This window comes from Bactrocera oleae, chromosome 2, assembly GCF_042242935.1.
Source record: "Bactrocera oleae isolate idBacOlea1 chromosome 2, idBacOlea1, whole genome shotgun sequence".
In the NCBI taxonomy this organism is placed as follows: domain Eukaryota; kingdom Metazoa; phylum Arthropoda; class Insecta; order Diptera; family Tephritidae; genus Bactrocera; species Bactrocera oleae.
The window spans coordinates 56,095,543-56,113,129 of NC_091536.1; the positions used below are offsets into that span (position 1 = coordinate 56,095,543).

The 17,587-nt window shown below is 34.1% G+C and overlaps 2 protein-coding genes across 3 annotated transcripts in view; one reads left to right on the forward strand and one right to left on the reverse strand.

The window, feature by feature from the left end:
- The window catches only part of LOC106623583 (uncharacterized), a 31,943-nt gene extending 21,605 nt beyond the window's left edge, over positions 1 to 10,338 (forward strand). Inside the window, exons 4-5 of one of the 2 annotated variants that reach the window (XM_036357822.2) lie at positions 4,121 to 4,321; positions 8,471 to 9,974. In XM_036357822.2, coding sequence (XP_036213715.2) covers positions 4,121 to 4,321; positions 8,471 to 9,513 — 1,244 coding nt within the window. In that variant the 3' untranslated portion in view covers positions 9,514 to 9,974. The other variant, XM_036357823.2, reaches the window with a different exon arrangement.
- A 3,341-nt stretch (positions 10,339 to 13,679) lies between these two features.
- Positions 13,680 to 17,587, reverse strand: part of Cpr97Ea (cuticular protein 97Ea) — a 38,632-nt gene continuing 34,724 nt past the window's right edge. The window contains exons 2-5 of the mRNA XM_070113212.1: positions 14,977 to 15,146; positions 14,634 to 14,904; positions 14,299 to 14,574; positions 13,680 to 14,225 (exon numbers count right to left, since the gene is read on the reverse strand). Coding sequence (XP_069969313.1) covers positions 13,884 to 14,225; positions 14,299 to 14,574; positions 14,634 to 14,904; positions 14,977 to 15,146 — 1,059 coding nt within the window. The 3' untranslated portion in view covers positions 13,680 to 13,883. The remainder of the gene's footprint in view (positions 14,226 to 14,298; positions 14,575 to 14,633; positions 14,905 to 14,976; positions 15,147 to 17,587) is intronic.

Sequence of the window (17,587 nt, forward strand, 5' to 3'; positions counted from 1 at the left end):
ATTCACCAGTTGGCTAATCATTCTTCGACCAAAGTTAAATGCTCTTCTAGTACCCTTGACGCTCTGATGTAACATTTATTACGCCATAATACGGCTGTGTCATCCGCAAAAGTCGATGCCAATACACTATTATCTGTTGGAATATCTGCTGTATATAAGATATATAGAGTTGGGATTAGCACACTCCGCTGAGGTACACCAACCCTTATCAGACGTTCATCTGAGCTGAAATTAACAGTAAATTTCATACTTTTCAGATGAGACTCCAATATTATATACAATGAGAAAGTGAATAATGTTTTAATTTTGTATAAAAATCCTTCATGCCACACCTTATCGAATGCCTGGGTTATATCAAAGAATATTGCCGAACAGTTCTCTCTGTACTCGAATGCTTTTCTGATTTTGTTAGTTATTCTATTTACTTACTCTAAAGTGCCATGTTTTGCAAGAAACCCGAAATGGTGCGTTGGAATAAATCGTATATTGTTTTCATGGAGAAAAGGAGACATCTGTAATAGTAACACTTTTTCGAATATTATATATAGCAGGCGCCTGTGTTAAATCTATCAAGATGATCTGCGACTGTTTCCATGAATTTGGATAATATCCGAAACTGAAAATTGTATCAAAAGGCAAGGATTATTTTATCATGTTCTATCGAATTTTTTGGATTCATTTCTTTTATGATCTTTATACCCTGAACAGGGTATATTAAGTTTGCCACGAAGTTTTTAACACCCAGAAGGAAATGTCGGAGACCCTATAAAATATGTATATAAATGATCAGCGTGATAAGCTGAGTTAATTTAGCCATGTCCGTCTGTCCGTCCGTCCGTCTGTATATATGCAAACTAGTCCCTCAGTTTTTAAGCTATCGATCTGAAATGTTGTACCTGTCCTTTTCTCACTAAGAAGCTGCTCATTTGTCGAGAACGGCCGATATCGGACCACTATAGCATATAGCTTCCATACAAACTGAACAATCGGAAGCAAGTCCTTGTATGGGAAACTTTTTTGTTTGACGTAATATCTTCATGAAATTTGGCATAAGTTATTTTCTAAGAAAACAATGTAATTCCCGAAGAAATTGTTTTGATCGGATGACTATAGCATATAGCTGCTATACAAACTGAACGATAGGAATCAAGTGCTTGTATGGAAACCTTTTCATTTGACGAGGTATCATCACGAAATTTAGCACAGAATATTATTTAAAGCAATGGTGCAAGCTCCGAAGAAATTTTACAGATTGGATGACTATAACATACAGCTACCATATTAACTGAACGATCGGAGTAAAGTGGTTGCATGAAAAACTTTTTCATTTGACGAGGTATCTTGACGAAATTTGGCATGAGTTATTTTCTAAGGCAAGAATATAATCATCGAAAAAATTGTTCAGATCGGAGCGGTTTGTCATACAGCTATCATATAAACTGAACGATCGGAGTAAAGTGCCTGCATGGAAAAAAAATTTATTTTTTATTGCCGATTCACGAAATTAGATCTGAATCAAGTTATTGTATCTATGAATCAAGTTATTGTATCTAATATAGCTTCACTTTCACAACTAGAAGTCTTATTCGGCAAGAGCCCCTCCTTAGCGGTGGCGAGCAAAATTGGCAGCTTAAAATCGTTTTTTGGGCAGTTAGGCCCTTCTCTAGGTGGTTTGCAAAGCAAATTGATTTTTCCTCTTCGCTTCGCCCCCAATTACTTCTTACGTCCCTTATAAGCATTTCGGAATAAACTTAATGTGTTTTGCGCTTTCCAAAGATAGTTTGGTTTTTGTTTGTTGAATTTGGACTTAGTTTCTTTATATAATTTTTAGTGTTGTATTCTTCCGCAAACTTAAGCGCTTTTCTTAATTTACGTACAGCAGACTTCAATTGCAGCTGAGTGAAAGGGGGGCAGTTTAAGCTTTTTTATTTTAATATTTGTGATTCTTCTAAGACCAGGCGGCTTGTTGTTTTGTTTGCAGTAGCACAGGAAAATAGTCAGAAGATAAGTCAGTAGATGTATTAGCAGTTACAAGCGATCTTTATTTTTCTTTCTTTATTTTTGATCACAGCGAAATCAATTCAATCTGATATTTTGTTTCAATCACTAAGCCATTATGTGTAATACAGTTGCCTTCTTTCGAGTTAATTAGACGTGAGCTCCATTACATATGCTTAGCATTGTAACCACCACTTAAAAAGAAAATATCTACCAGCTTTTGAAAGATCAACGTTATACCAAACAGACTCATTTACATACAACCTCTTGAATAAGCGCATTCAATTAATAATGATATTTTAACGCAAAAAAAAAATTTAATAATAATCAATTAACGAAATCTCTTTGAAAATCGCACGAATATAGTTTCCTTGAAATAGTCTTAGTTTTATACCCTTTTAAGTTTCCATAGTTTCACACTCTTACATAATCAAAAATATTTAACAGTCGATAGCCCGCCTCTAAAATAATTATAACTCAAACTTGTCCTTTCTGCAGCTTATACCCATAATGCAGTATGCATTTATTTTATCATTTCTTCCTTATTTTCCAATAGTTGGCAACCCTTTTTAAAAACACTTTTACAGAAAAATTTTTGAAATCTGTTTGATAATTATTAAATTAAATTTTATTTAATACTCTTTTCAAAAATATTTTCCACTGCTTTCTAAATCCATTCTTCTTTGGTACCTATATTGTATTTGTATAGAATTTGGCAAACCATAAAAAGTTATTGGTTCGCCTGGGGCCATAAATTAAACTTAAAATTTTTTTGCTAAATACCAAAATATCGTTCTCAAAAATTTAAAATCCCATTAAGCAATTGCCCGCAAGCTGTGAAATGTATGCACCATAGCCTTTGAGGGTTATGTCTAAATACAAAACAAATGGACTATATTCCAGTGGCTCCCTTTCATAGACATTTTTAAGATCCTTTTTCACTTTGGCCATAACGCCGGCTCTGTTTTAGTATTTAGCTAACAATAAATAATTTTGGAATTATGTGCTTCCTAATTTTCGAGTTGTAAGAGCAAGTGAGATTTCAAATAACAAAATATTATGTATAACAAATTCTTCTTTTGGAGGCAGAAATGCTAAATTGAATGAGTAATCACACACATAAAATTCTAAGTAAATATAAACATTAAGTGAAGAATTTTAATTGCGGTCAAGAAAAGATAAGAATACTATGCTGAGTTCTTTATATTCTAGTTAATATTTCAATGGAAAACTTCACTTTTGAAGTAAAATCCGATTCTCAGAGAGTGGGTAGTCCTATTCTAAACTCTCGTGTGATCCTAATAACAAATCTAAGGTTTGTATGCGAAAAGTACATTGGTAAATCTCTGTTCATCGACCTTAATGGATCGAATTTGCATAAAAATCTTTAGAATAATACATACTCACGATTTCGTAACAAATAACTTAACCGCATGACGTAAAAACTAGCTCGCACTAGTCAAGCGAAACGCATTCGTTGTCTGAAATATCAGCAAATCATGTAGAGGTTTTTGAGTAAAATCCCATAATTAGTAGTCTTTAAACTTCCTAATTCGTGGGAAACATAAAAAAGTAATCACTATCAGGTAATCATTTTTATTGGGTTAAGAAGTTGCCAGCGAATTTTTCCCATAAACTAACGGATGCTGAAGTACTTACACTAGCATGAATTAATAATTATATGTACTGATAGTGTGTTAAGCGCCAGCAGCTGAAAACCGTTACTATCTCTAGTTTTACTACTACGTTGTGCGTATAATTTGCAGTAGATTAATAGTAAATAATGCTACACATTTTTTACGCAGCGATGTCGCCATAGTTAACAAAAGACATGACGGAAAGTTATTAATTATAAATGAATTGCACGAATTTAGTAAGACTTGAAAATGACTAAAATGACTATTTTATGATGAAGTGCTTACAAAGCTAATTTCATTTGCATAGTAAATATTACCCACATTAAAAGTCATATATCATAGCATACCTCTCTCTTCTCCCTTCAAAACTTTTTCCTACAATTACATTATTATTAGTTGTTGACAAGTTTATTACACATCTGTTTGATCAGACATATATTTATGTTATATTTATTTGTCTAATATTATTTTTAATATTTTTGTAGCGATTACTACATATGAAATTCCTCCTGGCCATAGCAACTACGGCCCACCCTCGAAGCCGCCAACCTACAGCTCAGCAACGCATCAATACTTGCCACCAGCATCGGGCGGGTACAATGGCGGCGGAGCGCCGTTCAGCAGCGGACATGCGGCATTCGAAGCGCCCGCCAGCAATTATCTGCCAACCGGCTACTCGAACGATGGTGCGTAGTAGTTAAAACAGAAAATCAATATATTTACCACAAAGTAAAGACAAGCGAACAAGATTTGCCGGCTTTTGCATGACTTTATTGCATATACATACTTGTATGTAGTAACGGGCTGCAAATCTTGTCGTCAAAGCTTAGTGTACAGACACATGAACTCGCATATTGGTGTTGGTATTGGTTAGCTGCGAGGGCTATGGGTTTTCCACGAAAGCGGAAATTTTCATAATTAAATATGAAACTATTCAGTCGTTATTATTTTAATCTTATTTATATTTTTTCATCTTTTTCTATTTCCCGCATATGCAACTAACACACTCCAGTAAGTTTTAGTTTTATGCGCGCATGCAAATGTTAATAATATGCCCCGGTGCAAGTAATAAGGTATCTTTGGCTTCCTCGTAGTTATTATATCTATGGCTGAAACTTGTCAACCATGCACAATCATGTATGTACAAATATAAAGTGTATGACAATTTCACGACGCGTTTCAAGTTAGTATTAAATCTGGTTTGGGCATTCAAACTGGCACTTCCATGTGGAAGGAAGTGATTTTCGGCTGCATTCCCGTTTTCAATATCCAATTGTTGCGGTCATATAAATAATTTTATAAGCACCGAATGTGAGCATTTTACTATCATCATGTACACTCACAAATTCATATTTATATATGCATGTACAGATCCACATGTCTTTTTTTATTCACAAACAGCTATTGAAAATATAATGGACAGGTGCAATTATTTAATCATTATTTATACATATTTATGCATACACCCACCTTATGCTCATTGAAAACGAATACCAATTCAATTTATAATTATTGATTTCAAAATAAAATTCAGACAAATGACAAGAATAGTTATGTAATAAAAAAAATATGTGCGACAATCTCCAATGAACGATGCTTTCACTGCCGACATATTGTAGACATTGAAATGACTTAGTCCAAAAAGAAGTTTGTATAGAACTAACCTTACAACTAAATTATTTGAATTTCAAATTTTAATTGAAAAATATATCGAGTTGGGATATTTTAATTAAATTTTATCCAACTGGAACTTGTTTACACAATTTCATTAATTTTTATGCTCTCAAAAACAAGGTAAGGATATAGATAATATGATATGATGTAAATGTTATGATATTTATTTCTTTATCGGCTTCTTTTCACTTTAATAATGTTTACTTTGTTTTTAAAGTTTACAATACTGTATTTTTAACTACAAAGTAATCAAATTATGTTCAGTTGGAAAAGATTATAAATTTTTATTGATATTTATATTTTTTTTCTAATTTTCTAAAATCAGCTAACTTTTCACACATGCTCAAAACAAAGTTACGAGGCCAATCCGACTGAAGTTTTCAAAATAGTGTTTTCACACACGACAGTTATATTACTTTCCATAGAACGTCATCGAGTGATAAGCTTATTATTTTCCAAAATGTTGCGATGAAATTACTTTCAATTATTTTGCGTTAAAACAATAGTGGTTTCAAAAGCAAGTATACAATGTAATCATATTTTTTCGCCTTATATAAGCGCACCTCTCCCAAACCAGAATAACAATTAAGAATGGATTTCATTGTACTTAAGTCTGCAGTAACAAAAATACCCCGAAAGTATAAGTAAAATTCCAAATATAATATCCTAATACGAGTAGTGGCACTTCTCTCAACAAAAAGTTTTCCGTCAAAGATTTTATTAGCTTCTTTTTACTCTTCGGTATCGAATTCACCTTGGTAACATGTTTGTTGCTTTTATTGTAAAATTGTTTACTAGAGAGTTCAATGTTGAACCATCTTATGTAAATATTAAACTACTCCCATATCTTCTTGCAAAAATACCAATAGCTTAATACTTAGTATAATATACTTATATATATTTACTTATGTAAATAACTCTTACAAGTTCTTATTTCATTTTTGAAATTTTAGGCCTCTAGGTAAGTAGTATCGTAGACTGAATAGTTTCAATTGTATGCTTATATTCTGGTGATAGTAGAAAATAAGTAAATCAATAACGAAATAGACCGTAAATGTGAGAATAACTAAACTATATTATAACACATACCACTAACTATATATAATACTTATATTTTGTGTAAAAATGTATGTGCAAATCTACTTTATATTTATATAAAGTTATCTGTAGCTTAGTTGCATTGTGTACATAATCTTTAAATAAATTAACTTAAACTTCTTAAATTTAAGAATGTAATATTTTTGTAGTAATATTCACTTGAGAAATTCATTCGAATTCTGTGAACTCGAAGTTCATGTTTTAGTAATTTCAAAAATTTTATCCAAAGAATATACTTTATGCAATGTAAACAAGGTTTTTATTTTTATAATAACCCGAGCCGAAATTATTTTACTTTTACCATATATTTCACAAAGGATTTTTGTATCTTTTGCAATAAATTGTGTATCTCCAAAGCAAATTAACCTACAAATTTAACTAATTGATATTCTAATATCAAATTCCGCTCTGCACAAAGGCTATTACGATTTTGTCAAAATATCAAAAACTCCCATATTAGATAAATGGGAAAAGTAATAGGATTTAGGCATGGTTCAAACAAAAAATAAAGAGATTGTTTACGTTTCATCCTTTTTGTTTCGGGCAAAAGCTGAAACTTCAGGGATTTTGCAAAATAAATCCACTTGGGAAATAACGGGCACCCTAGTAAGTATTGAAATAGAAAACAAGCTTTTATATTTATAGTATTTTTATGTAATTTGTGGAGGGCGACTGCTGGCGTACACTTTCTAATCAAATAACTTCACCCTAAGAAGTCAGGCGTAGTCAAGTCTGGAGTTTAAGTGGTTAGCCCTCGTCACCTCTTTTTAAAATCTTTTTACCGTCAAACGAGTAGTTTTTCCATGTATTTACGGGCAAACCCATATATGGTCAGAACTGTATATAATCAAGATTTCCAAAATATGTCTAACCAACTTAAGGGTTGGTAAATGTCAAAGGCGCTCAATACTTACATATCGATATAAAAGACCTTGCACCCTGCGTGCATTCACTCTATCCCTTTCCGAGGCTAACAAGATCTGTAATGTACCTATATGTAAGTGTATCACAGAGATTCCTTTCCTTGGAATTTCAGGCTAATTAACTTGTTTAACGGTTTGAAAGGAACCAAAATAAATATTCCAAGTACTGAAAAACATCATACAAAAGAGTAAAAGTATAGTATTTGTATCATTTCCAAACTTCATTGTTGAGCTTTTTCAGAGTTTATCATACTACACAAAAAGAACAATTTGAAGAAAAAATTGAGCGAATATCTGTAGTTCTTTTAGAAGAAATGTGAGATATTCATACTTCTTATTGTTTCCCAGTTGCCTTAACCTGCTTGGTTAAAAATAATATTTCTTATACAAGGCAAAATAATTTTACAACTAAATAGCTGTTATTGTTTCAAGCAAAAGCCCCTATTTGGTCTTTCTTATATTAAAAGATTTCTATTTAGTTTTTATATAGTATTATATCTTGTTTATATGTATTTATAAAAGTAATGTTTAAGAAACTTGAAATTTTATGTACTTATGAAACATAATATTAAAAAAAAAATTTCTTTGTATAAAATTAAAATTTAACACCAACAACGATGAATTTACTAGAAAAAACGAATGTAATAGTTCCTGTGAAAATATGTAAATATTATATATCAGAAATCTTATCTATACTTTTAATAAATTTATTTAGTTGTCTATAACTCCGCAAGAAACTTGTACAAAAAGTCCATATTGTGTATAATCTGCAACTCTAAATGTGCAACAACCTCGTTTGAAAAACGCTCACACACTAACACACTCATCATCATAAAGTACTAAGCTTCAACAACGTGTACAAACTTTACAAATAACTCATTTTTACAAGCATTCAAATCCATCTGTGAGTAAAAACCTCACTGTAAATATAGATATCTCCACACGCACACTTGCATACATACAAACCACATTGTTGCAGAAAAAATTCATGCTCGCAAACATTCACTTGAATTTAAATTTAATAATTTTCGTTTTCCATATCATTACACAAACAACAAACGAACATCACAACCACAACGCATTGTTTTACACGCTCCACGTATACATGCTCATCAACGTAACACACACACACATCTACAGGACACAACGATGATTTCAACATTTACGGACGCCACCAGAAACTTAGCGAAGCGGACACACTTAAAGCCGCCGCACAACTACAGGAAATCCTTAGCCTCCTACCTAGCGGCAAAACGGAATTCACCGCCTCGAAGACAGTCGTGCTGGGCACACACGGTCATGGGTCAGCACACACTGGACCTGGTGGGGACTTCAATAATGAGAGTGTTGATCTACACACCTACGGTCTGCCCAATGACTTGGGACCGCTGGAGTCATTGTCACACACTGAATCCATAACCGCAGCATATGCGAAACGACCAGACAATCCCTCCGATATTTATCATCAAATGGCGAAGAAACAAACAGCGGAAGAGATTTATATACAGAAACATCCCAATGAGGGCTACGATTACCGGCCGACAAGCCCACCACCCACTGGCGGGAAGGCTGAGCAAGGTGGCGGTTATAAGTACAACAACTATCATGCAGCAAACAGCGCACTGAAGGATCTAACGCCCATTATAGCCGCACTAGAGGTGGCTAAACGACGCGGTTCCACGCAAAACGATGTGTCAAAACACTTCACTGTGGAGAAAAGCGTCTATAAAGGGGCGCCACAGTCTACATCAAAGTCGAATAATCAATTTAAGTATCTACCAGCTTCAGTGCAGAAGACGAAACACATATACTTCGATCCTGCACAAAATAAGGCCGATAATGAGTATCAGCCAACATATGTGCCACCTCTACCATCAGCACCGTCAGTCTCGGCCATCGGCGCTGCTGCGCCACCACCACCGCCACCATCATTACCTCAAGCCGCAGCGACTGCGCCATCACACAGCTACGCCGCGCACCATACTTCTTCGTACAACACTCATCACACCCCCTTGCACCCAGTTTATCACGCTCCGGCTGCGTCTACGCGTCCTTACAAAGTGCGTCGCCAAGTGCCGAGCACTTCGGTTACGGCGTTGAAGGTGCACACGGCACCTTACTTCAAGCATCACGACTACGAAATACATGATCCGCTCGTGTTCAATCGCATGTTATCCTTTTGAGTGCTGCGCTGAGTGAGCGGGTACTCCGTAAAGACATTTCGAATTGCATTTTATACAAACGTACATATTTGTTAATTAAAATATTTATTTGCATTTAAATTTGAAGCATAGTACTGTGAGTGAATGAATAAAACTTCGGAAAATATTTAGTCAGTCACTAGCTATAAGTCTAATAAAACAAGAAGAAATTGGTTGTTCTCTATAAATTTTCGTATTTAATTATAAAATATAAGATTAAATATAGCTAAAAAAATGTTAAAGAAAATTAGTTATAAAGTGTCATTCATTTTCCTCTCCGCTTAATATAGTTCCAAATAGTAATACGGCACAAAAAATTCTCTTTTTCCCGCACTGGTTGTTGTTAATGCTCCCACTTCCATATCCATCACGCAATACACTTCAACTTACACCTATGATAATCAAGATAATTATTTGCGCAAAAATTTAACTTACCATCTTCTTTACAGAGATCTACTATCAGTAATAGTCTACCACCTTGCTTCCTAAGAAACTGTTTATACAACAATAAATATTTACGAAATGTTGCTGAATTCATGGATGTCGCTAGAATCCCGTACCTCCCTTGGATTGGAATTCCCTTTATAAAACCCCCTGTTGCAGAAGTCCGACGTCACACCTACTTTTTGACCTTCCCTCTCTATTCGTATGATGATCATCGCTGCATCTATTTTAAAACCTTTTCACTTATTATTTGTAATTGTGGTTACTTCCGTTAATTGCAAATATGCATATTGGTTTAAGTATTTATTAATTTAATAATGCACTATTCTATATGACAGAACGAATACATTTATTCGTACTTAATTTTTCTTAATTACAATAAATGAAAAAGTTTGTATGTAAAATAATAAAAGACTGGTTTGGTATTTTTTTATTGTCGCCTAACAGTAGGCAATGAAATTTCGCTGGAACGTACAGTGGCGTACTTAATAAGGAACCTGTGCATAGTAGTATGAATGGTACTGGAATGCAATAACAGTGACTTCCAACATCATGGTACATGTGCAAAAATATTTATGTCGCACTTTATTCTATGACTTAGCTTAATAGTCCAGTCATTTAAGCTTAAATTAGGTAAGAATCTCGGAATTCAGATACCCAGCTGTAAGTCTGTAAATACTTGTATATTGACACCCTAAAAGTTGTCTCAAAACCAACATATGGTAGGGTGTACGCAACTATTAAATTTCAAGGTCAAAGGTCACAAAAATCGTTTTTTTGAGCTTTTTTTGTAAATATCTCATTTCCTAAGGGTTTTTTGCTATTGGTATTTATTATCAGTATTGTAGAATACAAAATTCTCTACAAATTTTCTTTAAACATTTTTTTCATACGGTGAACCGTTTTCGGGATAGAGGGCTTAGAGCGCGCGGTCACAGCATCACTTCAGGTCAACCGGTGCCTCCGATCAAAAACGCGCCATATATAGTTGATGAACTATCGATAAATCAATGATTATAAAAATTTTTCAATTTTTATTAACTATTATATTATATTTTATCATTTTTTCCTAACCTATCCACTTTTTATTCAGTATTAATTTATTTAACAACACTTACCTGCCCATGAAATTGCAGAATTGTTAATGAAAATATAGGAATTATATTTGAATTTAAACCTTATTAATATTAATAACTTCTTACATGATAAAAAAAAAATTAAAAAGATTTATTAAAAAATATCATTCAATACATTTATTATTATTAAAAGTAAAAAAAATGGAATAAAGGGTACAAAAACTACAATTTTTAATTTTAATCATCTTCTTCCTCTTCATCGTCGTCTTCCGGCTGCTGGTAAATTTCAAACTGGTCTCCATTATCGTCTTCAACGACATTTGTTTCAAGTTCTTCCATGATTTCGGGGTCAAAAGTTCCATCTTCGTTAATGTCGCTCTGATATGGTAGAGCATTGAGACAAGCTTGCCCATTACATTGGCCACAAGCTAAAGAGCATTGCAAGCCCGCTTTCCTGCATCCGCATCGCGAACCACAACCACTCTTGCAGTTGCAGAAAATTGTATTTAGCAAATGTTCTGGAGCAGGTGGTAAAATTGTCATGATAGGCTCCAGAAAATCGTTTCGCATTGCCCAACCCCATACCTGGGGTTCCAAATCATGCCCTAACCAAGTTTGAACTTGATAATATACACGTTCGAAATGTTGATGAGCAGCTGCACTTGTTGGTGGAATATTTGAAAGCTGCACAGGTTTATTAAGTTTTGTAGACTTGACGTAATGCATATAACGAAGATGATCGAGACTTTTCACAGATTTCGGAGCATTATAGACTGCCAATAAGGTTTGAGTTCCACTCTCTAATAATCTCTGGGCCGAACAATTTTCTTCCTCAAATGCTGCAGCTAGTTCATCCAAATTGGTCAGTTTCTCAAAAACTTTTAAAAATGTTTTTTTTCCCTTTTTAAAAAGCGCAGAAGTTGTGTCACATCCACTTAATGCGTGCAGAAATAAAATATGTGTTTTGGAATGAGGATAATTATCAAAACTTTTAGTCGAGTATATCTCCGTTTTTACATTGCCTTTCCCAACTTTTTTAAAAAAAAATTTCTTGTTCGTAAGACAGTGTACGCCCAATTAAAATGATGAGTAAATCAATATCTTGTCCTATTATTTACAAATTTACAGATTTTAAAGAAGATGCACTTAATTATTTTCTAATTAAAATGTCATTAGTGTTAATGGGAATATAATTATAGTAAGATTTAAGTTTTTCCCTTCATTATTTTTTAATTTTAGGAAACGGTGATCAGTATTATTGAATAGATAAAGATTTAAGGCATGAAGAAAATGATAAAATATAGTATAATAGTTAATAAAAATTGACAAATATTTATAATCATTGATTTATCGATAGTTCATCAAGTGATGCTGTGACCGCGCGCTCTAAGCCCTCTATCTCGAAAAGGGTTCACCGTATGAAAAAAATTTTTAAACAAAATTTGTAGAGAATTTTGTATTCTACAATATTGATAATAAATACCAAAACCCATAGGAAATGAGATATTTACAAAAAAAGCGCAAAAAACCGATTTTTGTGACCTTTGACCTTGAAATTTCATAGTTGCGTACACCCTACCATAATAATATGATTTGAGGTGCTTTTGGTTACGTAGGAAAATCAGAGATTTGTTTTCTTCCAAATAACACTAACGACAAAATATACACAGATATATTGGAAAATAACATGATTCAATTTGATAGAGACCTATATGAGGATTACTGGATATTCCCAACAGGACAATATTCCAATTTACACAATGCGCACCACTAAAGATTTTTCTGTCGTGAAGAAATATTTCTGTTTTAGATTTGCTAGCCATACATCCAGACCCAACACCAATTAAAGATCTTTGGAGAATCCTTTCAGCTTGAATTTATAAAAATGGGGGTCAATTTAAAATCATCCAACAATTAAGAACCACCTTGCTATCCAAGTGGAACAATATAGGAGATCCAAATTTTCAAAAGTAAAGCATTTGCTGAAAATGCACATATACTTATTTTTTCTTTACTAAATTACTAAATATGTACAACTTTTCGTTACTTATTATGAATACTTTCCAATACATATACATTTTCCTTAGTACACTTAATAACAATTGTAGTATATTCAACTGAATCACTTGTGTGTTTAGAAAGAGAAGGTTATCGTCGCCACGGAGGCATACTTTGAAAACCTCCAAAAAGACGAGACACCCTCAGAGGGGTCAGATTTGAGAATCCCTAGGTCAATTATATGGAGATAAAAGAACTATGCTGACAAATAAATCGCCATTATCCCAAAATTTTTGGTTTTTTGTTAACTAAATAGTCGCTCGCATGTTTCATGACGTATATTTTTTTTCATTGAAAACTTTTGAGATTTTATTTGAATAAAATCTTAGTCTTACATAAAAAGTAACCAAGATCATATAACTAACGAAACATGTTACATACTTGTATATTCAATATTGAGTAGCACAAACATTTTTGCGTGGGAAGTCAACAAGATCACTTAAAAGTGATCTTAAAAGAATAAAAACAAATCAAAAACCGTTATTTTTTGTGAAACTTCAAGTTTTAGAATGGAGGCACTATTTATCTTCTTTCAATAAAACTTCTTTTAAATGACATACATTTTATTAATAGCTTTTAACTGTACTTTGTATTTCGTTTTGTTTTTTATTTTGTCGCAATTATACTTACATAAGTAATTTATAAACTACAATTTTTCAAAGAAATTGGCAGCTTTACAATGATTAATTGTAGTTCATTTTGGGGGCTCATTAAATTACTACATGGATATACATACAATTAAACACCTAAGTAGAACCCAAAGAGACTACTCGCTCAGTAGTAACCAAAGGAAATGTCATGCAAAGGTTGAGCATTTCCCTGTGGTAAAGCATAGTCTCGCGCCAACTGATCCAATAAACTGCCGCCACCACCACCGGCTCGTCCTTGCGCCTGTGGCTGATGGTTGATCTGTGGTGGGTAGCTAGGTAGAGGCGCTGGTGCAGACTGTTGTACTGGCCGAGCCTGTGGCGTTGGACCAAAATGAGATGGTTCCAGAATAGGGCGACCACCAGATGGTGGTCCTAGGAAGTTATTAGCGCGTGCGCTAGAAGGTGCAGGTTGAACTGGAGCGGGCGCATAGACTGGTCGTGAAACACGAACATTGGATGGAAAATTCTATATAAGTTTTTAAAATAAATGCATCAATTAATAAAATCAGTTGTGTTTAGTATGTCTGCTGGTCACATACCTGCAACTGCGAGTAGTCCGGTTCGGGACGCGCAGGGCGTTGCAGTGGAGAGTATAAAACATCGGTAGTACGTTGGGCGCCAGGCACTTGTATTCTTGATGGCGCTGGTGGGGCAGAAGCTTGTGGTGGTGGCGAGTACTGTATGCGACGCGGTGGCTCTGACTCTTGTTCTTGTTCCTCTTCATATTGTAGGTATTGTGGTTGAGGTTGGGGTTGTGGACGTGGCTGTGGGCGTGGCGCTGGGGCAGGGCGCAACTGTTGAGGCCGGGGTGGACGCTAAAAACACGTGAAAAATGTATATACATTGTACCCATAGATATGTTGTGCTAATTTACATAAGGTCTCTGTGGACGCAAGGGCTCATCCTCATACTCTGGCTCCTCCTTGAGCGTTTCATCGACCAAAGTAGGTGGTGCTACAGTGATGCCCTCACCGGAAGGTTGGAAACCATATTGATTGGCGCCATATTCCACTACACGCACTTTGCCTGTCTCATCGACATAACCATATTTACCCTTAACCTCACCTGTAGCCAATTTTGTTTCGATTTTAAAAGAACCATCAGCGCCCTCATAACCATATGTATATGAACCATCTTCGTTGTGTCTGTCAGTGTCAATGGTGAAGTTTGAAGTATTGTTTCATTATTGAAATGTGTTGAATGTGTTGGAGACTTACTTATTTATTTGTTTCAGTATAGGCACAGGTGTGGGTCGTGGTGCTTCCGCTATACCAGCGCTGGGGCGCAGTCTTATCGGTGCAGGACGTGGTGTATTCTCCTGGTAGTCCTGATAGTCCTGTGCAATAGCCAAGCCATATAACAGCGTGAAAACTAAAAATATCAGTAACTGTAACAAAAAAAAATTATAACTATTTAAATATTATGGCATAACATATGGGCTGAATAGTCCAACAATTAAATAATGTTTATTTTGTTTCAATCTTGACCTTTTCATTTCAGGGAATTTGTTTCTTACCGAGCGACTTTTTGTGTTTTGTGGGAAAGTGGAAATAGTCCTTGAGAACTAAATCTGGTGTACACCGACGATGAAGATCTAGTTCAAGCAGACAGCAACTATCATTAATAAACAATGCATTAAGGGCGTTAAAGCGGCAAATCTGCAAACTGTTTGCATAATTTAACCATTAAAACTATGTAAAAACTAGGAAGCCTTAAGGCTGAAGTCATGCCTGGGACTATGGAAATTTGACTAACCAAGTTCGTATCGTATGTATAGCAATATGCGGCCTTAATCATGTTTTCAAATGCGAAAAACAAAATATTAAAAGCATTAATACAATATTTAATGTCTTTATAATGGCTAGAAAGCGAGTTTCATCGAACCTAAGTAATTGTAGCAATGAATTCATTACTATGTTTATCTGCAAGAAATTGTAGTTATGTGAAGGCAAACCATAAATCATTCATATTTAGATACATAAGTAGCTATTTGCTATACAATAGGCACGCAAACTATTATTAAAGCAGCCGGAAACGCTTCGATTAACAACAGTTAATTAACAGCAAATAATAAGTGTGTTATGTAGTAAGCTTGGCAAATAATATTGTACATGGACCTCAAATGCCTTTGAAAAAACGCAAACCAAATCATATGAGTTCGATAACCGTAAATGTATAAGGTGTGGTGGGAGTTAATAAACTCTCCTATTGTACTTAAGACCATAGGGCAAAAACTTATGATTAATTTATCATTGATTTCAACAATGCTTTCTATAATATTATTTAACTCATTTCGGAACTCGGCGTCTATACATCCATATCAGCTATGTACACGTTTTTATGATTATCTAGCTTTCAAGATCTTAACTTGGTCAGTAGAACTACTTCCAAATTTTGTTTAATTAGTCTATAGAGACTTATAACCTGTCGGAAATTCCTTCTGCTTAGTATCAATTTTAGATCCAATCACTTCTACCATATCTATCATGTCTTTGCTGACATTCAAAAGTTTATTAATTTTTACTTCATAGCCGTCCATAATGCTTCTGCTTTCAGATAACTTCAGTGACAACTACAAAGTTACTAAAAACAACCGCCTTCAAAGAGGGGGCCCATAAATTTCAGAGCTTTTGGTTATTGAGCATTAATTCGATCACCTGCCCTCATCACTGCTTCTAATGACATGCTGTTAAAATTTCTCCCAATAAGGTGCCAGACGCTGAGTGGCTTGTTGGACCTTCGAAGATTTAAACATTTGGCGATAAGAAAGGTCACAAGTCATTTGCCTGTAGCGTCGGTCAACTCGGTTCTAATGTCGTCGGTATGCAAATAACAAAAGCAGCTTTTTACTAAATTTCCTCCATCTTCAAAGGCTATCCCCATGTAAGACTTCGCACGGTAATTTGAAACAGAAAACTTCCGAAGTTAATTAGTGAAAGTTTACTAATATAAGAAATTCATAAAAAATGGGTAAATAGTTTATGAAATGTGTTGTGACGCCTGTATTTCAAATTGAAGTTGAGTTCTTTGCTATGTCTCTGGCTGCCAAGCGATAAATTTCAGACAGATTTTTATTGACATAACGGCTGTCTTCGATTCGCCAAGTGTTACTCTCCAGCGAATCGAACAAACTATAGCAGATGCTCAAACAAGCGATCGGCACTTGTGGTGTTACCCTGTGCTAGCATGTCTTCTGACTCAAGTTAAGGAACGTTTACTTATCACATTATATCACCAATATCCTAAACAAACAAGCATCAAAACAACCTTATCTCTGAATGAACAGAATGTATGAAAACAACATTAAACAAAACAACCTTATCTTAGAACAATGCAAATGTATTTAAACAAACAGTATATTATATGTAAAGAAACTATCAACTAGTAATAAGTAACACTAGTTAGTATAAATAGCAGTAAGATCTATGTAACAAGTTAGTCTTAAGAATATCAATAAAGAGTACACATTTCGGTGCAGCTCAAAAGTATATTTCTTCGACTCATATCGTGTAAACGATATTAACTCGCATGATCAATAATATTATGATTCTTTCTTAGTGAAGAAATTCTCTTTTTGGCGTTACAAAAACGCTGCTGTAACCCTTTATTTTGGTTTCCAATAAATTATTATAATTGATTTTAAATCTTATTTAAAAATATAAGAAGGAAATGAAATTTTTATTTGTTATTTGAACCATTCACAATAGTAAAAGTGAGCTAAAATATGTAAAACGAAACTTGACGGCATTGAAGATAGAAATTATACCACTTTAATGAAGATACTCTCTTGGTTCAATTGAAATTGAAAAAATTTGATATATTTTACAT